Here is a 21,743-nt window from a genome sequence, read left to right on the forward strand (position 1 = left end):
GTCAAGGCCCGCTGGTGAGCAGGCGGCACCCGGTGTCCCCTGTTCGAGGGGTTCGGTCACACGGGGAGCGGAACGGGGCCGTTTAACGGGGCGGGGCGGGCAGGGGGCCGGCCGGGGGTCCCGGGCAGGGGGCGGGGAGGGGACGGGCAGGGGACAGCCGGGGGTCCCGGGAAGGAGCCGTGCCGGGGGCCGGGGGTGGTCCCGGGCAGGAAGCGGGCGGGGAGCGGGCGGGGGTCGCGGCCGGGCGACAGGGGGCGGGGGCGGGGAGGGGCCGGGACCGGGACCGGCAGGAGCGGGCAGGGACCGGCAGGGACCGGCAGGGCCGCGGCCATGCCGGGGTTGCCCCTCGCCCCGCTGCTGCTGCTGCTCCTGCTGGGCTCCCCGCCGCCCCCCGCCCGCGCCGCGCCCCCCGCCCGCGCCACCCCCCGACCCCGCGGGCTGCCGAGCCCCCCCCAGCCCGGCCGGCCCCGCGCCACGGGGGTGGGCACGGCCAGCGGGACCCCCAAAGCCAGCGGGGTGTCCCCCCCGAAGGGCATCGCCAGCGCAACCTACAGAGCCAGCGGGATGTCCCCCAGAAAGAGCATCACATCGGGACCCCCCAAAGCCAGCGGGGTGTCCCCAACGAAAGGTAGCACGACGGGACCCCCCAAAGCCAGCGGGGTGTCCCCAACGAAGGGCATCACAACGGGGCCCCCCAAAGGCAGCGGGCTGTCCCCAACGAAAGGCATCGCCAGCGGGGTACCCCCTAAAGGCAGCGAGACACCCCCACCGAAGGGCACCACGACGGGACCCCCCAAAGCCAGCGGGGTACCCGCCCCGAAGGGCACCACGGCCTCCCCCTCGAGGGGCACCACGACGGGACCCCCGAAAGGCAGCGAGACTCCCCCCGCGAAGGCCACCCCGGTCCCCCCGGTGCGGGGCAGCGCGACCCCCCCGAGCCCCGGCCCGTCCCGGCGCGGGGGGCTGCGGGAGGAGGACCCCGCGGTCACAGGTAGGAGCCGGGAGAGTTCGGGGGGCGGCTGAGGTGGGAGGGCGCTGGGAAGAACTGAGTGTGTAGGAGGTGGGTTTCACTGAGGGTGTAATGAGGTCCGGAGGTGTCCTCACCCCGGGGGACTGGGTGAGTGACATCTCTGTGTCCCCTCCCAGCCGCGGCGCCGAAGGTGACGAAGGTGACGGTGGTGAGGAAGAAAGTGGTGAGGAAGAAAGTGGTGAGGAAGAAGGTGCTGAGGAAGAAGCCGGAGGCTCCGACCGCTCCGCAGGAGCCCCGTACGTGCGCTGGGTGGGGGTGGCCCGGGCACTGTCACCTGCACACAGACCTGGCGCTGTCGCGGGGAGCACCTGGGGACACGTGGGGAGCTTGGGCTGGCAAGCCAGGGCGGGGTGCTCCCGTGGCACAGCTCCGTGGGGACACCAGGCGGGGCCAGCCCCGGCCGTGCCCGGGGTCCCTCAGTGACCTCGGTCCCCGCTGTGTCCCCAGCGTGCCCCCCGCTGGGGCTGGAGTCCCTGCGGGTGCTGGACACTCAGCTCCGGGCGTCCAGCCACAAGCGGCACGGGCTGGGTGCGCACCGCGGCCGCCTCAACATCCAGGTACGGCCGGGGGTGTGCCAGGGGTGTGCCAGGCTTGTGCCAGATGTATGCCAGGCGTGTGCCAGGCGTGTGCCAGATGTGTGCCAAGCGTGTGCCGGAGCGTGCCAGGCGTGTGCCAGGGGTGTGTCGGATGGCACGTGTGTGGCATGTGGGATGTGCGAGCGGCAAGCACATGGCGAATGCAGTGTAGGTGTGGCACGCTCGTGGCGAGTTTGTGACATCTTCACGGCACATTTGGGACACTTTCATGGCGAGTTGGTGGCATCTGTGTGGCACACGAGTGTCACGAGGCTCTCCAGCCCAGCCCCCTCCCTCCCGTTTTGTCCCCTCGAGGGCTCCCCGTCATCCCGGTGCTACCACCCCGGTGCCACCACGGGGCTGGGGACATGGCAGGCGGTGGGGACGTGCCCCTGTGTGTGTCCCCGCAGTCAGGGCTCTACGACGGCGACTTCTACGACGGTGGCTGGTGCGCAGGACACGAGGACACGGAGCAGTGGCTGGAGGTGGACGCCCGGCGCCTCACCCGCTTCACCGGCGTGGTCACCCAAGGCCTCAACTCCATCTGGACGTAAGGGGACAAGGGGATTTCAGGTGGGGGACAAGCTGGGGGACCCCCTGACCCTCCTCTGCTCCCCAGGTACGACTGGGTGACGTCCTACAAGGTGCAGGTCAGCAACGACTCCCACACGTGGGTCCCGAGCCGCAACGGCAGCGAGGAGGCGGTGGGTGACCGTGGGGACAACCAGCATGGCACCCCAGGACACAGTGGGGTCATGGGGGGTGACTGTGCCTGGGGGGTTAACCATTTGGGGGTAATTATGACAGGGGGGTTAAGCATGGTGGGTTGGTTAATTATGTTGGGGGGTTAATTGTGCCAGGATGGGTAGAAAACGGTGCCAGTTAGGATAACCATGCCAAGGGTTAGCCATGCCAAGGGTTAGCCATGCCAGGGAAAATAACCATTCCGGGTGGGATAACCATTCCCGATGGGATAACCACGCTGGAGAGGGGGTTAACCACCCCGGGTTAACCACACCGAGGAGGGGTGACCATCCTGCCATCCCCGTGCCAGCTGGCACCGAGCCTGGGCTCTGTTGCCCTTGGCTTCCCCGGGCACCCTCCAGCACTTCCCCCCAGCACAAAGGCTGCTTGTCCCCGCCTGGGCACCTGCCAGCCCCGCTGGCACGGGTGTGAGGACATGCGTGGGCATGCGTGGCACCGCGTGGCACCGGGGGCGAACACGGCAGACTGGAGCTGGGGAGGATTTGGGGGTCCCTGTGCAGGGGTGGGGTTTGGGCTGTTCTGGGACAGATTTGGGGGTCCTTGTGCCAGGGGTGAAGTTTGGGGATCCCTGTAATAGGGTGGATTTGGGGGTTCCCGTGCCTGACCCATGCCAAGAAGAGATCTGGGGCTCCCTGGGGACCTTCCCCGTGGAAGTTGGGGTTTAGGGTCAGACCAGCACCCCGTGGCCCCATCCTGCCCCCCTAGCCGTGTCTGCTCCTCTTTAGAGGCTGCAGAGGGGCCACGGGCGACTCGGCTGCACCCCCCTGTCCCCCTGACACCCCCTGTCCCCTCCCCGTCCCCTCCCTGTCCCCTGCAGGTGTTCCCCGGCAACAAGGACCCCGAGACACCAGTGCTGAACCTGCTGCCCTCGCCCGTCGTGGGGCGTTTCCTGCGCATCAACCCGCAGAGTTGGTTCCCGAACGGCACCGTCTGCCTGCGGGCTGAGGTCCTGGGCTGCCCCGTGCCCGGTGGGTGCCCGGCGGTGTCCCCTGCCCCGTGGGGACCCGCTGGGTGCCCCCTGGGTCACCCCGCCCCGGCAGCGCCCAGCGCGGCCACTCGGCACAGCCGCTGTCGCCAGAGTCGTGGTCTGGGCTGTCCCCTGTCTCTGACCGTGTCCCCTCCCTGTCCCCGCGGCTCCCCGCAGACCCCAACGATGCCCACGCCTGGCACCCGCCGCCCCCGCCTGCCTCTCACCTGGATTTCCGCCACCACAACTACAAGGAGATGAGAAAGGTGCCACCCCCGGAGCCCTGGCGCAGGGTGGGGAGGATCTGTGTCCCCACGGACACCGCGGCGCGGGGAGGGGGGGGGGTCAGTGCCACCTCGGGGTGTCCCTCCGGGGTGTCCCTGACACCGGCCGCCCCCAGCTGATGAAGAGGGTGAGCGAGGAGTGCCCCGACATCACCCGCGTGTACAGCATCGGGCAGAGCTCCCGCGGGCTGCGGCTCTACGTGATGGAGATCTCGGACAACCCCGGGCAGCACGAAGTCGGTGCGTGCCGGGGGGCACAGCTGGGGACACCCGGGGACACCCGGGGACACTCGGGGACACCCGGAGTGGGGCAGGGTGGGCGCAGGGACAATGTCCAGGGGCTCCCAGATTGGTGAGTGGGGACGCACAGGATGGGGACAGTCACCAGGGACACCCAAGGTGGTGCAGGATGGCGACAGGGACACCCAGAGTGATGGAGGGGGATGGGCACTGTCACCAGGGATGCTCACACTGGTGCAGATACATGGGGACAGTGGGGACAGGGACGCCCAGGACGGGGACAGGGTTGTACTGGGACACCCAGACTGGTGCAGGACAGGGGACAGGGACACCCAGACCAGCCACATCTCCACGCCCGGCAGGCGAGCCGGAATTCCGCTACGTAGCCGGGATGCACGGGAACGAGGTGCTGGGCCGGGAGCTGCTGCTGAACCTGATGGAATTCCTGTGCCGGGAATTCCGGCTGGGCAACCCCCGCGTGGTGCAGCTGGTGACGGAAACTCGCATCCACCTGCTGCCCTCCATGAACCCCGATGGATACGAGACAGCCTACAAACTGGTAGGGTTGGGATTGTCCCCATGGCCATCCCGGTGGCTCCCCTGGTGGCTGTCCCGGTGGCCATCCCGGTGATCCCGGTGTCCCCGGCAGGGCTCGGAGCTGGCGGGATGGGCAATGGGCCGCTGGACCTACGAAGGCATCGACCTGAATCACAATTTTGCCGACCTGAACACGGCGCTGTGGGACGCCGAGGACAACGACCTGGTGCCCCACAAGTTCCCCAACCACTACATCCCCATCCCTGAGTACTACACCTTCGCCAATGCCACGGTGAGACCCCAAAACACCCCAATCCTTCAAGGGTGGTGCCGTGGGGAGACCCCAAAACTCCCTGTCTGCCCATGTCTGTCCCATGGTGAGTCCCCGAAATATACTTGTCCTGTGCCAGTGTAACAGTGAGACCCCAAAACCCTCCCATTCTGTGCCAATGGCACAGTGAGACCCCCAAGCCCCCCTGATGCCCTCTGCTCTCCTGCACCCCTTCATCCTGCTCCAACACCGTGGTGAGTCCCCCAAAACCCCGCAGTCCTCCTGTGCCAGGAGTGCAGTGAATCCCCCAACATCCCTCACGCCAATGCTGTGGTGAGGCTCTCAAAATCCCCTTAGAAACCCCCAAGATTACCCTGAAACCCCCTTGAAACCTCCCCAAAACACCTCCATCCTCCTGCACCAGCATCACAGTGAATCCCCCAAAATCCCTCATGCCAATGCTGTGATGAGGCCCCCAAAAACTCTTTGAAAACCCAAAACCCCCTTGAAACCTCCCACAAACCCCTCCCACAACCCCCCCAAAACCCTCTCAAAACCCTCCCAAACCTTCCAAACCCCTCCCAATCCTCCCACACCACCCACGGGGGCTTCCTGGGGGCTGACCCCACCCAACCCAGGTTGCCACCAGCACCACAAGGACACGTCACCAGGCCACCACAACCCCCCGTGTGACACCCCACAGGTGGCCCCCGAGACGCGGGCGGTGATCGCGTGGATGCAGCGCTACCCGTTTGTGCTGAGCGCCAACCTGCACGGCGGCGAGCTGGTGGTCACCTACCCCTTCGACATGACCCGCACCTACTGGAAGGCTCAGGAATTGACCCCCACGCCGGACGATGGCGTTTTCCGCTGGCTGGCCACCGTCTACGCCACCGCCAACCTGGCCATGGCCAGCGGAGAGCGCCGCCGCTGCCACTACGACGACTTCACGCGTTTCGGCAACATCATCAACGGCGCCAACTGGCACACGGTGCCCGGCAGTGAGTGCGGGGACCCTCTGCCACCTTCTTCTGCCCTTTGTCACCCTCTGCCACCGCCCTGTCCCGCGCAGGTATGAACGACTTCAGCTACCTGCACACCAACTGTTTCGAGATCACCGTGGAGCTGTCTTGTGACAAATTCCCGCACGCCTCCGAGCTGCCCGAGGAGTGGGAGAACAACCGCGAGTCGCTGCTGCTTTACATGGAGCAGGTTGGGCACGGCGGGGGTTGGGTTTCAGCAGGGGGGATGTGGCTCAAGGGTGACCAAAGCCACGTGAGGTCCAGCTCTCCAGAGGGGCCAGAGAGCGATGGGAATGGGGAGGACTGGGAGGGTCTGGGGGTGCTGGGATCGTGGGGACACTGCAGGAATCTGGGGGGGCTGTGACATTAGGGACACTGGGGCAGGGTGGGATCTGTGGCTGGGACCGTGGGGACCTGGGAAAGGATCTGGATGGGCTGGGAGTGCTGGGACCATGGGGACACTGGAGAAGGGAGTCCAGGGTGGGGGGTCTGAGGGTGCTGGGATCATGGGGACACTGCAGGAATCTGGGGGGGCTGGAATTATGGGGACACTGGGGAAGGGGGGTACAGGCTGGGGGATTTGGGAGTGTTTGGGCAACGGGGGAACTGGAAGGGTCCAGGTGGTTCTGGGATCATGGGGACAGTGCAGGGGTCTGAGGGTGCTGGGACCATGGGGACACTGGGGAAGGGGGTCCAGGGTGGGGGATTTGGGGGTGTTTGGGTGAGGGGAGAACCGGGGGGTTCAGGTGGTTCTGGGACACTGGGGACACTGGCGGGGGTCAGGGGGTTCTGGGATCACAGGGACATTGGGTCATAGGCAGGTCAGGGACAGGGAACCCTCCAGGGTGTCTCCCTGAGCCTTGGGGACACTCTGGGGACACATTCTGGGGAGGACCCGGGGGGTCGTGGGCACGGCGGGTCGGGGTTTTGGCAGAACAGCAGTGGGATGTGGCTCAGGGGACCCCAAATGCTGAGGGTGGCGCTGGGAGGGGACACACCTGTGCCACCTGCCCGACCCCCGGGGACCCTCTGGCTCCAGGTGCACCGCGGGATTAAGGGTGTGGTTCGGGACAGCGACACGGAGCAGGGCATCCCCAACGCCATCATCTCCGTGGATGGCATCAACCACGACGTCCGGACCGGTATGGGGGATCGGGATAGGGTGGGTGGGATTTGGGGAAGGGGTGGAAATAGGATCAGGTTGGGAATGAAGATGGGATTAGGACAGTACTGGGTTTGGGGATGGGGATGGGAATGGGATGAGGTTGGGAACAGTGACAGGACACGGGAATAGGGTGGGGATGAAGATGGGAATGGGGCTGGGGGACAGGGAAGGGAATGAGATTCAGGGATTCAGGGATTGCAGATGGGGATGGAAATAAGGTTAGAGTGGGAAAGGGAAGGGATAGGGAGAAGAATGGGATTGAGATGGGAATAGTAATGGCATGAGGTTGGGAATAGGAAAGGTACAGGGGTGGATGGCATTGGGGATTGAATGGGACGGGACTGGGGCTGGGGATGAGGACAGGAATGGGGTAGGGATGGGAACAAGGACAAGGACAGGGATGGGGACAGGTGCGTGACACCCACCCCCACCGCAGCCGTGGACGGGGACTACTGGCGGCTGCTGAACCCGGGCGAGTACGAGGTGACGGCGCGGGCCGAGGGCTACGAGGCGGCCACGCAGCCGTGCCGGGTCTACTTCGAGAACGTGCCCACGCCGTGCAGCTTCCGCCTGGCGCGGGCACGGGGCCGCCACCGCTCCGGGAGAACCCGCCCGGGCCCCGACCCGGCCCTGCGGCTGCAGCGGCTGCGCCTCCGCCGGCTGCGTGCCCACGGCCGCGGGCAGTGACCGGGGCGGCGCCGGGGCCGCGGGTTCGGCCGGGGGGCGCGGGGGAACCGGGCGGGACGGCTCCCAGTAAAGTTTGGCTGCGCTGCCGCTGCGACTCTGCGGGCCTGGGGCGGCGTGGGGGACCGGGAACGGGAGCGGGAATGGGAACGGGAACGGGACCGGGAATGGGAACTGGACCGGGAACGGGACTCGATCCTGGCCCCGACTCCGGCGTGGGAACTCCGTGAGGCCACGCCCCTCCGTAGGCCACGCCCCCTCCATAGCAATGGTGCCTGCGCTGCTAGCCCCGCCCATTCTGTGATGACCAATAGAAGCTCTACAGACAGCCCCGCCCCTCGATAGACCACGCCCTCCTCTGGCCATATGTGGATCATCTCCATAAGCCACGCCCATAGACGCCTCGCTCTTCCATGCTATAAATTAAGCCCATTGGCCACGCCCCCTATTTGCCCCGCCCCTCAATGGCGCATCTGGTCACGCCCCCAGATCTTGTCCCACCCCCTCCTCCCATCTCTGAGTCCCTATTGGCTGCTGGTGGCGGGAGGGGCGGAGCCTTGAGGGCTCGGGGGCCAATAGAATGCGAGATGTGTCGGTGGCGCGGAGGGGGCGGAGCTGGGGGGACACTGAGGGGGTTCGTGGGGACACTTAGGGGGTTCTTGGACCGCGGGGCAATAGGGACTCCAGCGTGGGGGAGCAGAGAGTGCTGGGGCCGCTGGGATGGCCTGGGGGCTGCTGGACCTTGAGGGTGCTGGGGGGGTTTGGGAACTTTTGGGGACCGTGGGGACAATGGGGGGGTCTGGTAGTGCGGGGACAATGGGGGGTCTCCAGGGTGGGGGTCGAGGGGGTGCGGGGACAATGGGGCCACTGCGGGGGTCTGGGAAGCACTGGGATCGTGGAGGCACTGGAGAGGTGCGGGGGGTCCTGGCACCTTGGGGGCACTTGGGGGTGTTGGGACAGTGGGGACAGCGGCAGAGCGTCAAGGATGGGCTGCTGGGGCCATGGGGTGTCCATGGAGAGGGGCCGGGGGTGCTGGGAGGGTCCCCGTGGGGGTCTCAGTGTGGGGTGTGAGGGGGTTGGAGCTGTGCGGGGTCACTCCTGGGGACGGGGAAGGGTCCCTGGGGGGTGGCGGGGACAGGACGGGCCCGTGGGGTTATGGGGGTGCAGTGGGGGGGTCTGTGCACCCCCTGAGCCACTGGGGGAATTTGGGGGGGTCACAGGAATGGGGCACCACCATCAGAACCAGCAGCCCCTGAGCCCCCAGAATATGGGGGGCACTGGCATCGGGCACCCCCTGAATCCCCAGGAAGGCAGGGGGGGCACGGGGGGGAGTCAGGGTACAAAAGAGGGGCTGGGATGACCCCCCTTAACCCCCTGGGGGTCCTGCCGGGGTGGGGGGGCTGTGCCATGCTGGGCCCCGATGCCATCATGTCCCCTGGGGGGCAGGTGGCTGCCCAAAGGACCCCCCATGCCTGTCCCTCCTCCCAAAATAAAGGACTGTCCTCAATGCTGGGCTGAGCCGTTACTCGGCGGGGTACCATTGGGGTCCCCAACACCTCAACGACACCCATAATCCCCAAGGGGAAGCTCCAGGACAGGGCTGGGGTGGGACCTCCATCCCCGTGATGACCGCCCAGCCCCCTGGGGTGACCCCGGGTGACCGTGGGCAGGGCGCGGTGGTCCCTGCAGTGGGGACACCCACTCCTGGCAGGGTTGCTGGTCCCCATCCCATTCCACCTTCGTGCCCGTAGCGATCCACTGCTGCCCCATCACCGGGATTTGGGGGGACAGAAGTCCCGCGCAGTGGCTTTTCCCGTCCCCCCGCCACTGCCCGGGACCCCTGTGCCCTGCGCAGAAGCTGCTCCCCCCAAAATCCCCCCCCGTGACCCCATAACCTTCTCGGGATCGGTTTATAGCATCATCCAGCATCGGCAGGGGCAGCACTTCCCGCTCGGCGCCTGCGCTCGCCGCGCTGCCGGCGCCTCCGCCGGCCTGGGGACGGCCGAAATTGGGGGTTCCCCCCCGGTGCTGCCACCAGAGCCCCCCCCAAACTGACCGAGACCCCACCCAAAGTGTCGCAGAACAATGGGCTGAACGCAGTTTCCTTCCTCCTGCGCTGGGAGCCGCCGGCACAGGCCAGGCTGGGGTTTGCGGGAAACAAAGCCCCCCCCAAAAAAGCCCCTCCGCGTGGTGCTGGGGGCGTCACCGTCCCCGCACGGCCCGGTGAGCGACCGCCCGGTTTGCCCCGAGGAGCTGCACAGCCGCCGGCCCCGGTTTGAGGAGCGACAGCGCCGGTAGCAGCAGGTGGGGGGGGCGGTGGGAGGTTTTTTGGGGAAGGGGGTGCCGGGACCCCGGGAAGGGGGGTTGGGACCGTGCATCCCCCGCAGCACGGACCCCGCGGGGTTTGGGGCAGTTTGGGGACCCCCGACCCCTTCCCCGGGGCAGGGGGGGCTGTTCCTTTCACCGTGCCCAGCCTGGCTCAGCCCCCCAACCCTGAGCAGCACCGGGGGGGTCTGTCCCCGCGTCCCCCCGTGTCCCCCCGTGTCCCTTTGCGCAGCTCCGTCACGGCACGGCGGGCAAAGGACGGTCGGTGCCCACGGGCTGCCCACCTTTGCCCGGGGCGTGTCGTGCGTGGCTCCTGGTGAGTGTCGAGGTCCCGGGGAGGGGGCACCCCCAGATCCTGCTGCTGTCCCCTCTGTCCCCCTCACAGCCCCAGCCGGGTCGGGGGATGAACCCCTGGAGGCCCATCATGGGGGGAAAGGGACCCCCCACCTGTTTCCCCCCCTGCTTTTGGGGAACCCCCGGGTGGGAGCGGCACCGGCACTGCCCTGACCCACTGTGCCATCCCAAAGATGGGATCTGGGGGTACCCCGGGGGCCCCCGTTCCCCTGACACTGCCCTGACCCCCTGTGTTATCTCACAAATGTGCTTGGGGGAATCCTGGGGGTCCCTGTGAATGTGAGCACTGCCCTGACCCCACAGTGATAGGATCTGGGGGTATCCCAGGTGTCCCCTTTCATGGCACTGCCCTGACCCATCTGTGCCATCCCGGCACCGGAATCCAGTTTACCCCAGGGATCCCCAGCCACGGCACTTCCCTAACCCCACTCTGTCCCACCCCACAGGTGTCCCCATGGCGTCATTCCGCATCCGGCAGTACCGGGACCAGGACTACGAGGCGGTGCGGGCGATGTTCGCCCGCGGCATCCTGGAGCACGCCCCGGCCGGCTTCCGGCACATGCTGCGCTCGGCGCGGGTGCGGCTGGCGCTGCTGGCCGTGTTCGTGGCCGCGAGGGCGGCCGCCGGCTCCTGGGTGCTGGGGCTGGGCGCCGTGGCCCTGGCGCTGGTGCTGCTCTGGGTGCTGGTGCGCTCGCTCAGCGTGGAGTACGTGCGCGATGCACTGGGCACCGACATGTGTGACATCCCCAGCACGTACCTGCGGCCGCCTGACTGCGGCTTCTGGGTGGCCGAGGTGGGCGGCAGCGTGGCGGGCATGGTGGCGGCGGTGCCCGCGGGCCGCGGCGAGCTGGAGCTGAAGAGGATGTCGGTGAGCCGGGAGCACCGGGGCCGCGGGCTGGCGCGGGCGCTGTGCCGGGAGGTGATGGGTTTCGCCCGTGCCCGTGGTTTCGGCACCGTGGTGCTCACCACCTCCATGGTGCAGGTGGCGGCACAGCGGCTCTACGAGGGGCTCGGCTTCCGCAAGGTGAGCACCTCCTACCCCTCGCTGCTGGGCACCTTGCTGAACTTCCAGCTCTTCCACTACCGCTGCGACCTGGGCGATGGCGCCAAGTAGGGCCTGGAATGGGTGGCACCACCATGGTGCCACCGCCCCGGGACTGAGGGTCCAGCACGGCACCCCAAAGCTGGCACACGAGGCACTGCCATGGCACCCCAGCTCCCGCCCCAGCGCAGCGGCACCGACGTGGCACCGTGACCCCGGGACATGAGGCGCTGCCGTGGCACTGTCACGGCACCCGAACCCTGGCACGTGTGGCACTGCCGTTGCACGTGAACCCTGGCACACGAGGCACTGCTATGGCACCCCGAACCCTGCCCCTGGACACGAGGCGTCACCCCAGCATCCTGACCCCAATCCTGGCACAGCAGCACCAACACAGCACTGCCATCCCGGGACGTGAAGCACCACCGTGGCACCCCAACCTGGCATGTGTGGCACTGCCCAGGACGTGTGGCAGTGCCATGGCCCCCAACTCCGGGACTCCACCACAGCACTCCGAACCTGCCACACCAAGCACCGCCATGGCACCCCTGATCCCCACCCTGGCACAGGAGGCACCACCGTGGCCCTTCCCGGATTTCCAGCAGCGGGAAATAAAGAGAGACCTGTGGGAACGCTGTGTCTGACGAGAGACATCTTGGGGAATGGGGGACGTCCTATGGGGATGAAGGACAGCTTGGGGGACAGTGGGTGCTTTGGGGGACCTTGTGAGAGAAGGGATACCTTGAGGGACACCTGGCGGGGGCAGTGGAAATCTTGGGAGACACCTTCAGGGATAGGAGGCACCTTGAGGAACTGGGGACACTCTGGGGGAGAAGGGAAATCTTTGGGTACAGGGACACACAGTTTGGGGGACAGGGCCCGTGCCCTCACCCAAGATGGCGGCGGTTCCCCTTTCCCCCTTCCCGGTGCCCTCACCCAAGATGGCACCGGTCCCCTTTCCCTTCCCGTGCCCTTATCCAAGATGGCGTCTCCCGTCCCGGCTTCACCGCGTGACGTGCGGGGCGTGGCGCGGCTGAGGGACGCGCCGGGACCTCCCGGTCCTGTTCCCGGTCCCTGTCCCGGTTCCCCCTCCCGCCCCATCCCGGTTCCCCCATCCCCGTTCCCCCGTCCCGGCCGCGCCATGGATTGTTACACGGCCAACTGGAACCCGCTGGGCGAGGAGACCTTCTACCGGTGAGGGGCGGCGGCGCCGGCCCGGGGCTGCTCGGGGCTCCCGGGGCTGCTCGGGGCTCCCGGGGCTGCTCGGGGCTCCCGGGGCTGCTCGGGGCTCCCGGCTGTGTTTGGGGGTCCCGGCGCTGCCTAGGGGTGTCCCAGGGCGGTGAGGGTGTTGGGGCTGCCTGGGAAGGGTGTCCCGCCATGGCTGGGGGATGCCAAGGATGGGAATGTATATTGCAGGGATGGCTGTGAGGGATGCCAGGGCTGTCTCGGGGATCCCGGGGATGGCTGAAGGCTCTGAGGGCTGGCAGGGGGGTCCCTGGGTGCTCACGGGTTTGGGGCTGGCGGGGATGGGGGTCCCGGGGGTGTCTGGGGGGTCTTGAGGATGCTTGGAGGCGTCCCGGGATGGCAGTGAGTTTTGAGAATGGCTGGGAATGGAGTCCCGGCGGTGGTTGAGGGGGTCCCGGGGTGGCCCAGGGTCGTGGGGCTGTGACAGGAGGGGTCCCAGGGCTGTCAGAGGGGTCCCGGGGTGGTCTTGGGGCTGGCTGGGAGGAAGGTCCTGGGGGTCGCGGGGAGTTCCCGGGGTGTCTGTGGATCTCAGGGCTCCTGGGGTCTGTCGGGGGGGTCCCAGGGCAGGCTGGGGGTTGGGCACCATCCGTGGCCCCCCATCCCTGTGCCTGTCTGTCCATCCATCCGTCCGTGTGTCCGTGTCCCGGCAGGAAGCTGGAGCTGTACTCCATGGAATGGGGGCTGCGGGAGGACCTGCGGGACTGCGTGGTGGCAGCTGCCCCGTACGGGGGTCCCATAGGTGGGTGCAGCCCCCCAGAGCCCCCCGAGCCGGGGCTGTGCTGGTGATGGCTCAGGGAATGTTCATTCCCCAGCTCTGCTGAGGAATTCCCGGCGGGAGAAGACTCCCAGCGCCCGCCCACTCCTGGAGATCTATTCAGCCTCGGGGCTGCTCCTGGCCAGTGTCCCGGTGAGCTGGGAGGGGTTGGACACCCCCTTGTTTGGAGGGACAGGGATGTGGGAGGGGTGGGGGGAGAGGAGGTGTCGAGGGATAGGAGAGGTGGATGGGATGGCATCTGGAGCAGCAGGATTGGGCAGCAGGAGAATCCTGCTTAATCCTTTCAAGGCCTGGGGGGGACAGGGAAAGGTGCCACAAGTGCAGGGATGTGCAGAGCCATGGCGGGTGAGGTGTTGGACTTTGGGGTAAGGTGTCAGACCTTGGGATGAGGTGTTGGACCTCCAGGTGAGGTGTCCAGTCTCTGGGCAAGGTGTCCAACCTCTGGACAAACTGTCAGACCTCAGCCATGGCCACTGACCCCAGGTGCATCTCTGGAGGGACATCCCTGGCTCCAGGCTGTCTGGAGCACTCCAGGGCTGACCCTTCCCGTGCCATTCCCAGTGGAAGAGCGGCCGCCTGGTGCACCTGGGCTGGACAGCGGGGGAGGACCTGCTGTGTATCCAGGAGGATGGAACTGTGCTGGTGTACAACCTGTTCTGCGAGTTCAAGCGGCACTTCAGCATGGGAAACGTGAGGGAATGGGATCTGGGGTGGGCCAGGAGGGAAGGGACCCCACAGGCCATCCCATTCCACCAACTGCCACGGGCAGGGACACCTTCCACTGTCCCAGGCTGCTCCAAGCCCTGTCCAGCCTGGCCTTGGACACTTCCAAGGTTCCAGGGGCAGCCACAGCTTCTCTGGGAAATCTGTCCCATCCCCTCTCCACCCTCACAAGGAAGAATTCTTCCCCAATATCCCATCTAAATCTCCCCTTTTCCATTTCCCCTTGCTTTCCCACCTCATGCCCTTGTGAGATGTCCCAGGTGGGGTTTGGAGGACACAGAATTGGCTCCTTGGGGCCAGGGGCTCTCCCATCCTTTGGGATGAGCTGGGATCCATCCCAGAGGCCAGACCAACACCCTCCTTGCCGCCTGTGTGAGCTGAGCCCTGCATGCCCCAGTGTCCCCAGTGTCCCATCCCTGCCGTGTCCTGGCGCAGGAGGTGCTGCAGAACCACGTGCTGGAGGCTCAGGTTTTCCACACGGAATTCGGGACGGGTGTGGCCATCCTGACGGGAGCTCTGCGCTTCTCCCTCGCCACCAACATCGATGACCTCAAGCTGCGCCGCCTGCCCGAGGTCCCTGGTGGGTGTCCCTCTGTCTCCTGCCTGTCCCCCCTCTGTCCCCCATGTCCCCTCTGTCCTGGGGGTCTCACACTGTCCCCGCAGGGCTGCAGAAACCCCCGCCGTGCTGGACAGTGCTGTCTCAGGACAGGGTGACCATGGTGCTCCTGGCCGTGGGACAGGAGCTCTTCCTGCTGGACAACACCTCCTGCTCTGTGGTGGTGAGGGAATATGGGATGGGGCTGCACACCCTGGTCCCACTGTCCCCTGGGATGCTCCCAGGTCCTTCCCCTGTCCCATGGGTTGGTTTCCAGCCCCCATATTTGCTCCCAGGTCCTTCCCCTGTCCCCTCTGTCCCCTGGGATGCTCCCAGGTCCTTCCCCTGTCCCATGGGATGCTCCCAGGTCCTTCCCCTGTCCCATAGAATGCTCCCAACCCCTGCCACTCTCTCCCACCTCCTTCCTCCCAGTCTCCCAGGGACAATTTTGGAAAAGGGGTGAGGGCTGAGCACGTGGGAAGGAACCCCCAGCCCCTCCCAGCTGGGGGTCACTCTGGGGCCCCCATTGGTGACCCCCAGTGACCCCCCCCATCCTGCACAGACTCCCCCTGGGCTGAGCCCCTCGGCAGGGCCGTTCCTGCACATGGCTGTGTCCTTCACCCACCGGCACCTCGCCCTCTTCTCCGACTCTGGCACGGTCTGGATGGGGATGGCCTCGCTCAAGGTGAGCTCACCTGGCCTGAGAGGTCCTTGGGGGACCTTTGGGAGGCTCCTGGATGGGCCAGACCACCCACATTCCCAGTGCCTGTCCAGGTGTGTCTCTGATCCCTCTGCTCTCCTGCAGGAAAAGTTCTGCGAGTTCAACACCGGCATCCGCTCTCCCCCCAAGCAGATGGTTTGGTGAGTGGGGAGTCCCTGCCCTGCCCTGACCCTGGCAGTGCCCACCTGGCACCCCCAGCCTTTTCCAGGGTCCCCTCAGCTCTGTGGGACCCTCTGATGTCCCTGCTCTGGGTTTGGGGTCCCAGGGACTGTGGTTAATGGGATTGGGGTCCCGCAGGTGCACGCGGCCCCGGAGCCGGCAGCAAGCCGTGGTGCTGGCCTGGGAGCGGCAGCTGATGGTGGTGGGCAACTCCTCGGAGTGCATTCGGTATCCTTTGGGAAGAGGGAACGTTCCCAGGCCCTCTGTGTGCTGCTGCCACCTCCTCTGTCACCAACACTAGTGCCCCTGGGTGTCCTGTCCCGTGGGATGCTCCCATGTCCTTCCCCTCTCCTGTGGGATGCTCCCAAACCCCCACGGTGGCTCCCAGGTCCTTCCCTTGTCCCAGGGGACCCTCCCAGGTCCTTTCCCTGTCCCATTGGATGATCTCTGGTCCTTTCCCTGATCCATTGGATGATCCCAGGTCCTTTCCCTGTTTCCAACTCCCACGCTGGCTCTGAAGTCCTTCCCCTGTCCCATGGGATGCTCCCAGGTCCTTTCCCCATCCCGTGGGATTCCCTTGGTGTCCTGGCTCCACCCAGAGCTATGTCCGTGCCAGCAGCCCTTAGCAGGAGCCCAGGTTTGTCCTGGATGAGGATTCCCACTTGGTGCCTGAGCTGGATGGTGTCCGGATCCTGTCCCGCACCTCCCACGAGTTCCTGCACGAGATCCCAGGTGAGTGTTCCCTGCCCTCCTGTGCAGCTGGGATGGGGCAGCCTGGCACAGGTATTCCCAGAGAAACTGTGGATGCTCCATCCCTGGAAGTGTCCAAGGCTGGGTTGGACAAGGTTTGGAGCACCTGGGATAGTGGGAGGTGTCCCTGGTGGGGCTGAGTGGGCCTTAAGGTCCTTTCCCACCCAGTCTGGAATTCTGTAATTCTGGAGCCCATCTGCTCTGGGAGAGCTGGGAATGTCCAGTCCGGAGAAGGGAAGGAGCCAGGGAGAGCTCAGAGCCCCTGGCAGGGCCTAAAGGGGCTCCAGGAGAGCTGCAGAGGGACTGGGGACAAGGCTTGGAGGGACAGGAGACAGGGAATGGCTTCCCAGTGGGAAAGGGGAGCTTGGGCTGGGATGTTGGGAATGAGGGATTGCTGGCTGGGAGGGTGGGGAGGGGCTGGGCTGGAATTGCCAGAGCAGCTGTGGTGCCCCTGGATCCCTGCAGTGTCCCAGGCCAGCTTGGCCATTGGGGCTTGGAGCAGCCTGGGATTGGGGAAGTTGTCCCTGCGCATGCATGGGGTAGGAATGGATGGGATTTAAGGTCTCTCCAACCCATTCCATGATCCCAGTGCTGGTGCCAGCTCATGGCAGTGGCATCAGGGGACACCCCTGGGCTGGCACAGCCTCTCAGCCGTGTTTTATACCAACCCCTGCAGAGGCCAGCCAGGAGATTTTCCGGATTGCCTCCATGGCTCCGGGGGCTCTGCTCCTCGAGGCACAGAAGGAATACGAGGTACAACCCCTTTCCAGAGATCCACCAGGGTGGGATCCTGAGGGCTCCGTGTCCCAGGGTCCCCCATTCCCCTTTCCCTGCAGAAAGAGAGCCAGAAGGCCGACGAATATCTGCGGGAGATCCGGGAGCAGCAGCTGCTTCCCGAGGCCGTGGGCCAGTGCATCGAGGCTGCGGGCTACGAGCATGAGCCTGAAACCCAGAAATCACTGCTGAGGGTGAGCCAGGAGGAGCAGGAGGAGGAGGGAGGCTGAAGCTGAAGGATTTTCCCTCCAGCACAGCCCCACATCATCCCTGATCCCACAGGCAGCTTCTTTTGGGAAGTGCTTCCTCGACAAGTTCCCCCCAGAGGGGTTCGTGCGCATGTGCCAGGACCTGCGGGTCCTCAATGCCATCCGGGACTACCAGATTGGCATCCCGCTCACCTTCACCCAGTATCCTTCCTGGAAATCCCGTCTGGAGTGGGCTGGGAGTGGGATTGGGTGTGTGGCACGGCCTTTGTGAGCTCCCAAAGGAGTTGTGATTCCCAATGTCCCTTGACTGTCCCTACAGATACAAGCAGCTCACCATCGAGGTCCTGCTGGACAGGTGAAGGGTCTCACAGCCCTGCTCCTGGGAGCATCCTGGGGCTTCCAATGGTTCCTATCCCAAATTCTCCATCCTACATTTCTCACCCCTCATTCTCCATCCCACAGTCCCCATACCACGCTCCCCATCCTAATATCTCCATCCCACATTGCCCATCCCAAAATCCTCATCCCAAGGTCCCCATCCCGCATTCCCCTTCCTAAGGTTCCCATCCCAAGGTTCCCATCCCTCAATCCCCATCCCAAGGTTCCCATCCCACATTCCCCATCCCACCTTCCCTACCCCACAATCCCCATCCCAATGGCCCTCATCCCATATTCCCTGTCCCACAATCCCCATCCCATTCCCATATCCAGGAGCTAAGCAGCTCCAAGCACCTGGGGACCGCCTTAGCTCAACCCAACTCCTCATACCTGCCCCGTGTGTCCCCCTGACCCCCCCGTGTGTCCCCCTGTCCCCTCATGTCCCCCCAGACTGGTCCTGCGCCGCCTGTACCCCTTGGCCATCCGGATCTGCGAATTCCTGCGGCTCCCGGAGATCCAGGGCGTCAGCCGCATCCTGGCGCACTGGGCCTGCTACAAGGTGAGGGGACACCTGGGGAGGGGCCAAACCCCACCGTGGGGACACTTGGGGACACTCCTGGCTGTCCCCACAGGTGCAGCAGAAGGACAAGTCGGATGAGGAGGTGGCCCAGGCCATCAACCAGAAGCTGGGGGACACGCCGGGGATCTCCTACTCAGACATCGCCACGCGTGCCTACGACTGCGGCCGGGCCGAGCTGGCCATCAAGGTGGGCACTGACCCAGGGGCACACAGGCTGGCCACCCACTCGTGACACCCCCAGGTGACACCCCTGTCCCCTCCCCAGCTGCTGGAGTATGAGCCCCGCTCCGGGGAGCAGGTGCCGCTGCTGCTGAAGATGAAACGGAGCAAACTGGCCCTGGGGAAAGCCATTGAGAGTGGGGACACCGACCTGGGTGAGGGTCTGGGGGAGACAGGAGCGTTTTGGGGTCTGGGGGAGCCCTTTGGAAGTACTTTGGGGTCGGGGAGAGCACCTTGGGAAAATTGTAGGGTCTGGGGGAGGCTCTTGGAAGTGTTCTGGGGCCTGGGGGAGCTCCTTGGGACCATTTAGGGATCAGAGTGGAGCACTTTGGGAGTGCTTTGGGATCAGAGTGGAGCACTTTGGGAGTGTTTTGGGATCAGGGGGAGCATCTTGGCAACATTTGGGGTCTGGGGAAGCTCCTTGGAAGCATTTTTTAGGGATCTGGGGGAGCCTCTTGGCAGCATTTTGGGGTCTGGGGGAGCACATGGAGGGCCAGTGGGGCACACAGGGGGTCGGGGAGCTCAGGAGATGCAGAAAAAACCAAACCAAAACCCCTCTGTCCCTCAAACCCCTCTGTTCCCACAGTGTACACAGTCGTGCTGCACCTCAAGAACGAGCTGAACCGTGGCACCTTTTTCATGACCCTGCAAAACCAGCCCGTGGCCCTCAGCCTGTACCGCCAGGTGAGGGGCAGTGACATGCCCAAAAACCCCCTGAGACACCCCAAACCCCTGAACCCCCTGCCTGGGAGGGGCCATGACCCCCCATTCCCCTGTTCCCGCACAGTTCTGCCGGCACCAGGAGCGGGAAACGCTGAAGGATCTCTACAACCAGGATGACAACCACCAGGAGCTGGGCAACTTCCATGTCCAGTCTGGCTACTCTGAGAAGGTCAGGGAGCTCTGGGGTTGGGGGGAACTTCAGGATAGGGGGAGCTTTGGGATAGAGGGAGCTTTGGGATGGAGGGGTTTCTGGAGCACTGGAACACTGGGATAGGGGTGGGGGAATGTCAGGGAGCTCCAAGGCACAGGATGGGGAAAACCCCAGGACAAGGATTTCCATCCTCCTCACACCCTGGATGGATGCTGGATGTGGGAATGGGGGTTCTGGATGTGGGAATGGGACACTGGGTGTGGGAATGGGCTTCCCAACTTGTATCCCAGAGCCGTGGGGGACCATGCCAGGACACCCACCCTGTGCTGGGAGATCAGAATCTTGCCCAGGGGGTCAGGATTTATCCAGGGAATGACGTGTCCATGCCATTCCCAGCGGATCGAGGGCCGTGTGGCAGCCCTGCAGAACGCCCTGGACGAGTTCTACAAGGCCAAGAACGACTTCGCTGCCAAGGTGAGAGTGCTCAGGGGACAAGGGGGACACCAGTGACAAGGTCACCTGTCCCTGCCCCAGGGACAAGGCTGGGTGGGTGGCTGTCTGGGACAGGGACCCTGGGACAGGGATGGAGACACCAAGGCTGGGGTGCCGGGCTGGGGACATCGAGGCTGGGCTGGGGACACTGAGGGTGGGCTGAGGACGTCGAGGCTGGGCTGGAGACCCCAGAGCTGGTGCCGTGTCCCAGGCCACCGAGGAGCAGATCAAGCTGCTGCGGCTCCAGCGGCACCTGCAGGAGGACCTGGACAAGCCCTACCTGGACCTGTCCCTGCACGACACCGTCTCCACCCTCATCCTGGACGGGCACCACAAGCGTGCCGAGCAGCTCTACCGGGAGTTCAAGATCCCAGACAAGAGGTGGGATGGGCTCTGGGGGGGCTGGGGGTCCTCCAAGGATCCTCCTGACTGCTGTCCCCAGGTACTGGTGGCTGAAGATCAGCGCCCTGGCCACCCGTGGGGACTGGGAGGAGATGGAGAAGTTCTCCAAGAGCAAGAAGTCACCCATTGGGTACCTGGTGAGGATTTGTCTTGATGGGGGGCACCAGCCTCCTCTCCACTGTCCCTCCATCCCCTTCCTCCTCTCTCCAGCTCTCCCATCCTCTTCCCTTTTCAGCTTTCCCTCCTTTTTCATCCCCTCTCCAACCATTCCATCCCCGTCCTCCCCATTCCCATTCTACCATCCTCTTCCTACCCTTTCCAGCCTTTCCATCCTCTTCCTCCCTTCTCCATCTCTCCCATCCCTTCCTTCTCCAGCCCTCCTATCGTCTTCCTCCCCTCTCCAACCCTTTCAATCCTCTTCCCCCATCCTCCTCCTTCTCCAGTCCTCCCATCCTCTTCCTCCCATCTCCTTTCTCTCCTCTCCATCTCTCCTATCCCGTTCCTCCTCCAGCCCTCCCATCCTCTTCCTCCCCTCTCCAACCCTCCCATCCTCTTTGTCCTATCCTCTTACTCCCATCCCCTTTCTCTCCATCTCTCCCATCCCCTTCCTCCTCCAGCCCTCCCATCTTTGCCCTCCCATCCTCTTCCTCCCCTCTCCCACCCTTCCATTCTCTTCCTCACTTTTCCAGCTCTCTCACCTCCTTCCCTCAACTCTCCCATCCTCTTCCTTTCCTCTCCAACCCTCCCATCCCCTTTCTCCTCTCTCCAGCCCTTCCATCCTCTTCTTTCCTTCTCCCATCCTCTTCCTCACCTCTCCCATCCTCTTCCTCCCTCCCCAGCCCTTCGTGGAGGTGGCAGTGAAGCACCACAACCGCTACGAGGCCAAGAAATATGCTCCCCGTGTGCCCCCCGAGCAGCGTGTCAAGGCCTTTGTCCTCGTGGGGTGAGTCTGGGGGGTGTCTGGGGGGCTATGGGATGTGGGAATGCACAGTTGGAACTCCCTGTGCGGCAGGAGCAGGGATTTGGAGGGGTGAGACCCCCGGGAGGGTGTGGGGGCACTGTGGGGTGGTGCTTGCAAGGGGTGGTGGGACTGATGAGAATCTGGGGGTGCTTCCTGCCCCTCTCCTGTCCCTCTCCTGCCCCCCTCCTGTCCCCCTCCTGTCCCTCTCCTGTCCCCACACGGCTTCCTGGCGTTCCACAGGGACCTGGAGCAGGCGGCTGACGCAGCCATTGAGCGGAAGAACGAGGCAGAGATGAACCTGGTGCTGTCCCGGTGCTCAGCTGGCACCGACAGTGCCGTGGCCGAGAAGCTCAGCCGAGCCCGGGCACAGCTCCTCAAAAAGTGACCCCAGTCCCCTGGCTGTGGGGTCAGTGTCCAGCTGTGAGGGGACAGGGGCTGTCCATGTCCTCTGGAAGCTGCTCCCAGCCTGGGCTCATCCTCGCTGGCTGCCAGAGGTGGCAACGGGACCCAGCTGGGGACATGGGGGTAGCCCTCCCTTCTTGTGCAATAAAGAGAAGAGCTCCATGTCCTGTGTCCCCAGGGAGGGGCGTGGGGGCTTGGGGGGCAGCGGGATGGGGTGGAGGGG

The 21,743-nt window shown here is 65.2% G+C and overlaps 3 protein-coding genes across 5 annotated transcripts; all 3 read left to right on the forward strand.

Annotated features, from left to right (window-relative positions):
- The first annotated feature begins 238 nt into the window (after positions 1–238).
- CPXM1 (carboxypeptidase X, M14 family member 1) lies at positions 239–8,140 on the forward strand. Its single transcript, XM_085059386.1, has 14 exons — positions 239–991; positions 1,147–1,266; positions 1,478–1,587; positions 2,016–2,155; positions 2,225–2,309; positions 3,188–3,338; positions 3,515–3,603; positions 3,738–3,861; positions 4,224–4,420; positions 4,511–4,690; positions 5,373–5,670; positions 5,742–5,881; positions 6,731–6,833; positions 7,293–8,140. The coding sequence occupies exons 1-14, from the start codon at positions 331–333 to the stop codon at positions 7,541–7,543; spliced, it is 2,649 nt and encodes an 882-aa protein (XP_084915512.1). The 5' UTR covers positions 239–330; the 3' UTR covers positions 7,544–8,140.
- A 1,316-nt stretch (positions 8,141–9,456) lies between these two features.
- On the forward strand, positions 9,457–11,893 carry NAT8 (N-acetyltransferase 8 (putative)). Of its 3 annotated transcripts, XM_085059390.1 has the most exons (3): positions 9,457–9,844; positions 10,666–11,087; positions 11,202–11,893. In XM_085059390.1, the coding sequence occupies exons 2-3, from the start codon at positions 10,674–10,676 to the stop codon at positions 11,331–11,333; spliced, it is 546 nt and encodes a 181-aa protein (XP_084915516.1). In that variant the 5' UTR covers positions 9,457–9,844; positions 10,666–10,673; the 3' UTR covers positions 11,334–11,893. The 3 variants fall into 3 exon arrangements, with proteins under 3 accessions (XP_084915516.1, XP_084915515.1, XP_084915514.1); XM_085059389.1 differs by having other exon boundaries at positions 9,457–9,834; positions 10,666–11,893; XM_085059388.1 differs by having other exon boundaries at positions 9,459–9,844; positions 10,666–11,893.
- A 409-nt stretch (positions 11,894–12,302) lies between these two features.
- On the forward strand, positions 12,303–21,682 carry VPS16 (VPS16 core subunit of CORVET and HOPS complexes). Its single transcript, XM_085059387.1, has 24 exons — positions 12,303–12,455; positions 13,157–13,245; positions 13,319–13,413; positions 13,843–13,971; positions 14,440–14,584; positions 14,668–14,783; positions 15,162–15,284; positions 15,405–15,460; positions 15,618–15,707; positions 16,117–16,211; positions 16,906–16,982; positions 17,066–17,197; positions 17,286–17,413; positions 17,532–17,567; positions 18,041–18,149; positions 18,223–18,357; positions 18,436–18,544; positions 18,976–19,073; positions 19,177–19,281; positions 19,660–19,737; positions 19,967–20,136; positions 20,198–20,294; positions 20,997–21,100; positions 21,359–21,682. The coding sequence occupies exons 1-24, from the start codon at positions 12,403–12,405 to the stop codon at positions 21,501–21,503; spliced, it is 2,514 nt and encodes an 837-aa protein (XP_084915513.1). The 5' UTR covers positions 12,303–12,402; the 3' UTR covers positions 21,504–21,682.
- Positions 21,683–21,743: the final 61 nt, after the last annotated feature.

Source organism: Lichenostomus cassidix, chromosome 4, assembly GCF_008360975.1.
Source record: "Lichenostomus cassidix isolate B80296 chromosome 4, HeHo_3.0, whole genome shotgun sequence".
Lineage (NCBI taxonomy): Eukaryota > Metazoa > Chordata > Aves > Passeriformes > Meliphagidae > Lichenostomus > Lichenostomus cassidix.

Excerpts from the sequence above, each read along its gene's own strand:
- CPXM1 (XM_085059386.1), top strand. The coding sequence starts at position 331 with ATGCCGGGGTTGCCCCTCGCCCCGCTGCTGCTGCTGCTCCTGCTGGGC. Across the intron at positions 1,588-2,015 it reads GCGGCCGCCTCAACATCCAG|TCAGGGCTCTACGACGGCGA; the intron begins GTACGGCCGGGG and ends GTGTCCCCGCAG. Across the intron at positions 2,310-3,187 it reads GCAACGGCAGCGAGGAGGCG|GTGTTCCCCGGCAACAAGGA; the intron begins GTGGGTGACCGT and ends TGTCCCCTGCAG.
- NAT8 (XM_085059389.1), top strand. The coding sequence starts at position 10,674 with ATGGCGTCATTCCGCATCCGGCAGTACCGGGACCAGGACTACGAGGCG.
- VPS16 (XM_085059387.1), top strand. The coding sequence starts at position 12,403 with ATGGATTGTTACACGGCCAACTGGAACCCGCTGGGCGAGGAGACCTTC. Across the intron at positions 13,972-14,439 it reads GGCACTTCAGCATGGGAAAC|GAGGTGCTGCAGAACCACGT; the intron begins GTGAGGGAATGG and ends GTCCTGGCGCAG. Across the intron at positions 16,983-17,065 it reads AGGCACAGAAGGAATACGAG|AAAGAGAGCCAGAAGGCCGA; the intron begins GTACAACCCCTT and ends CTTTCCCTGCAG.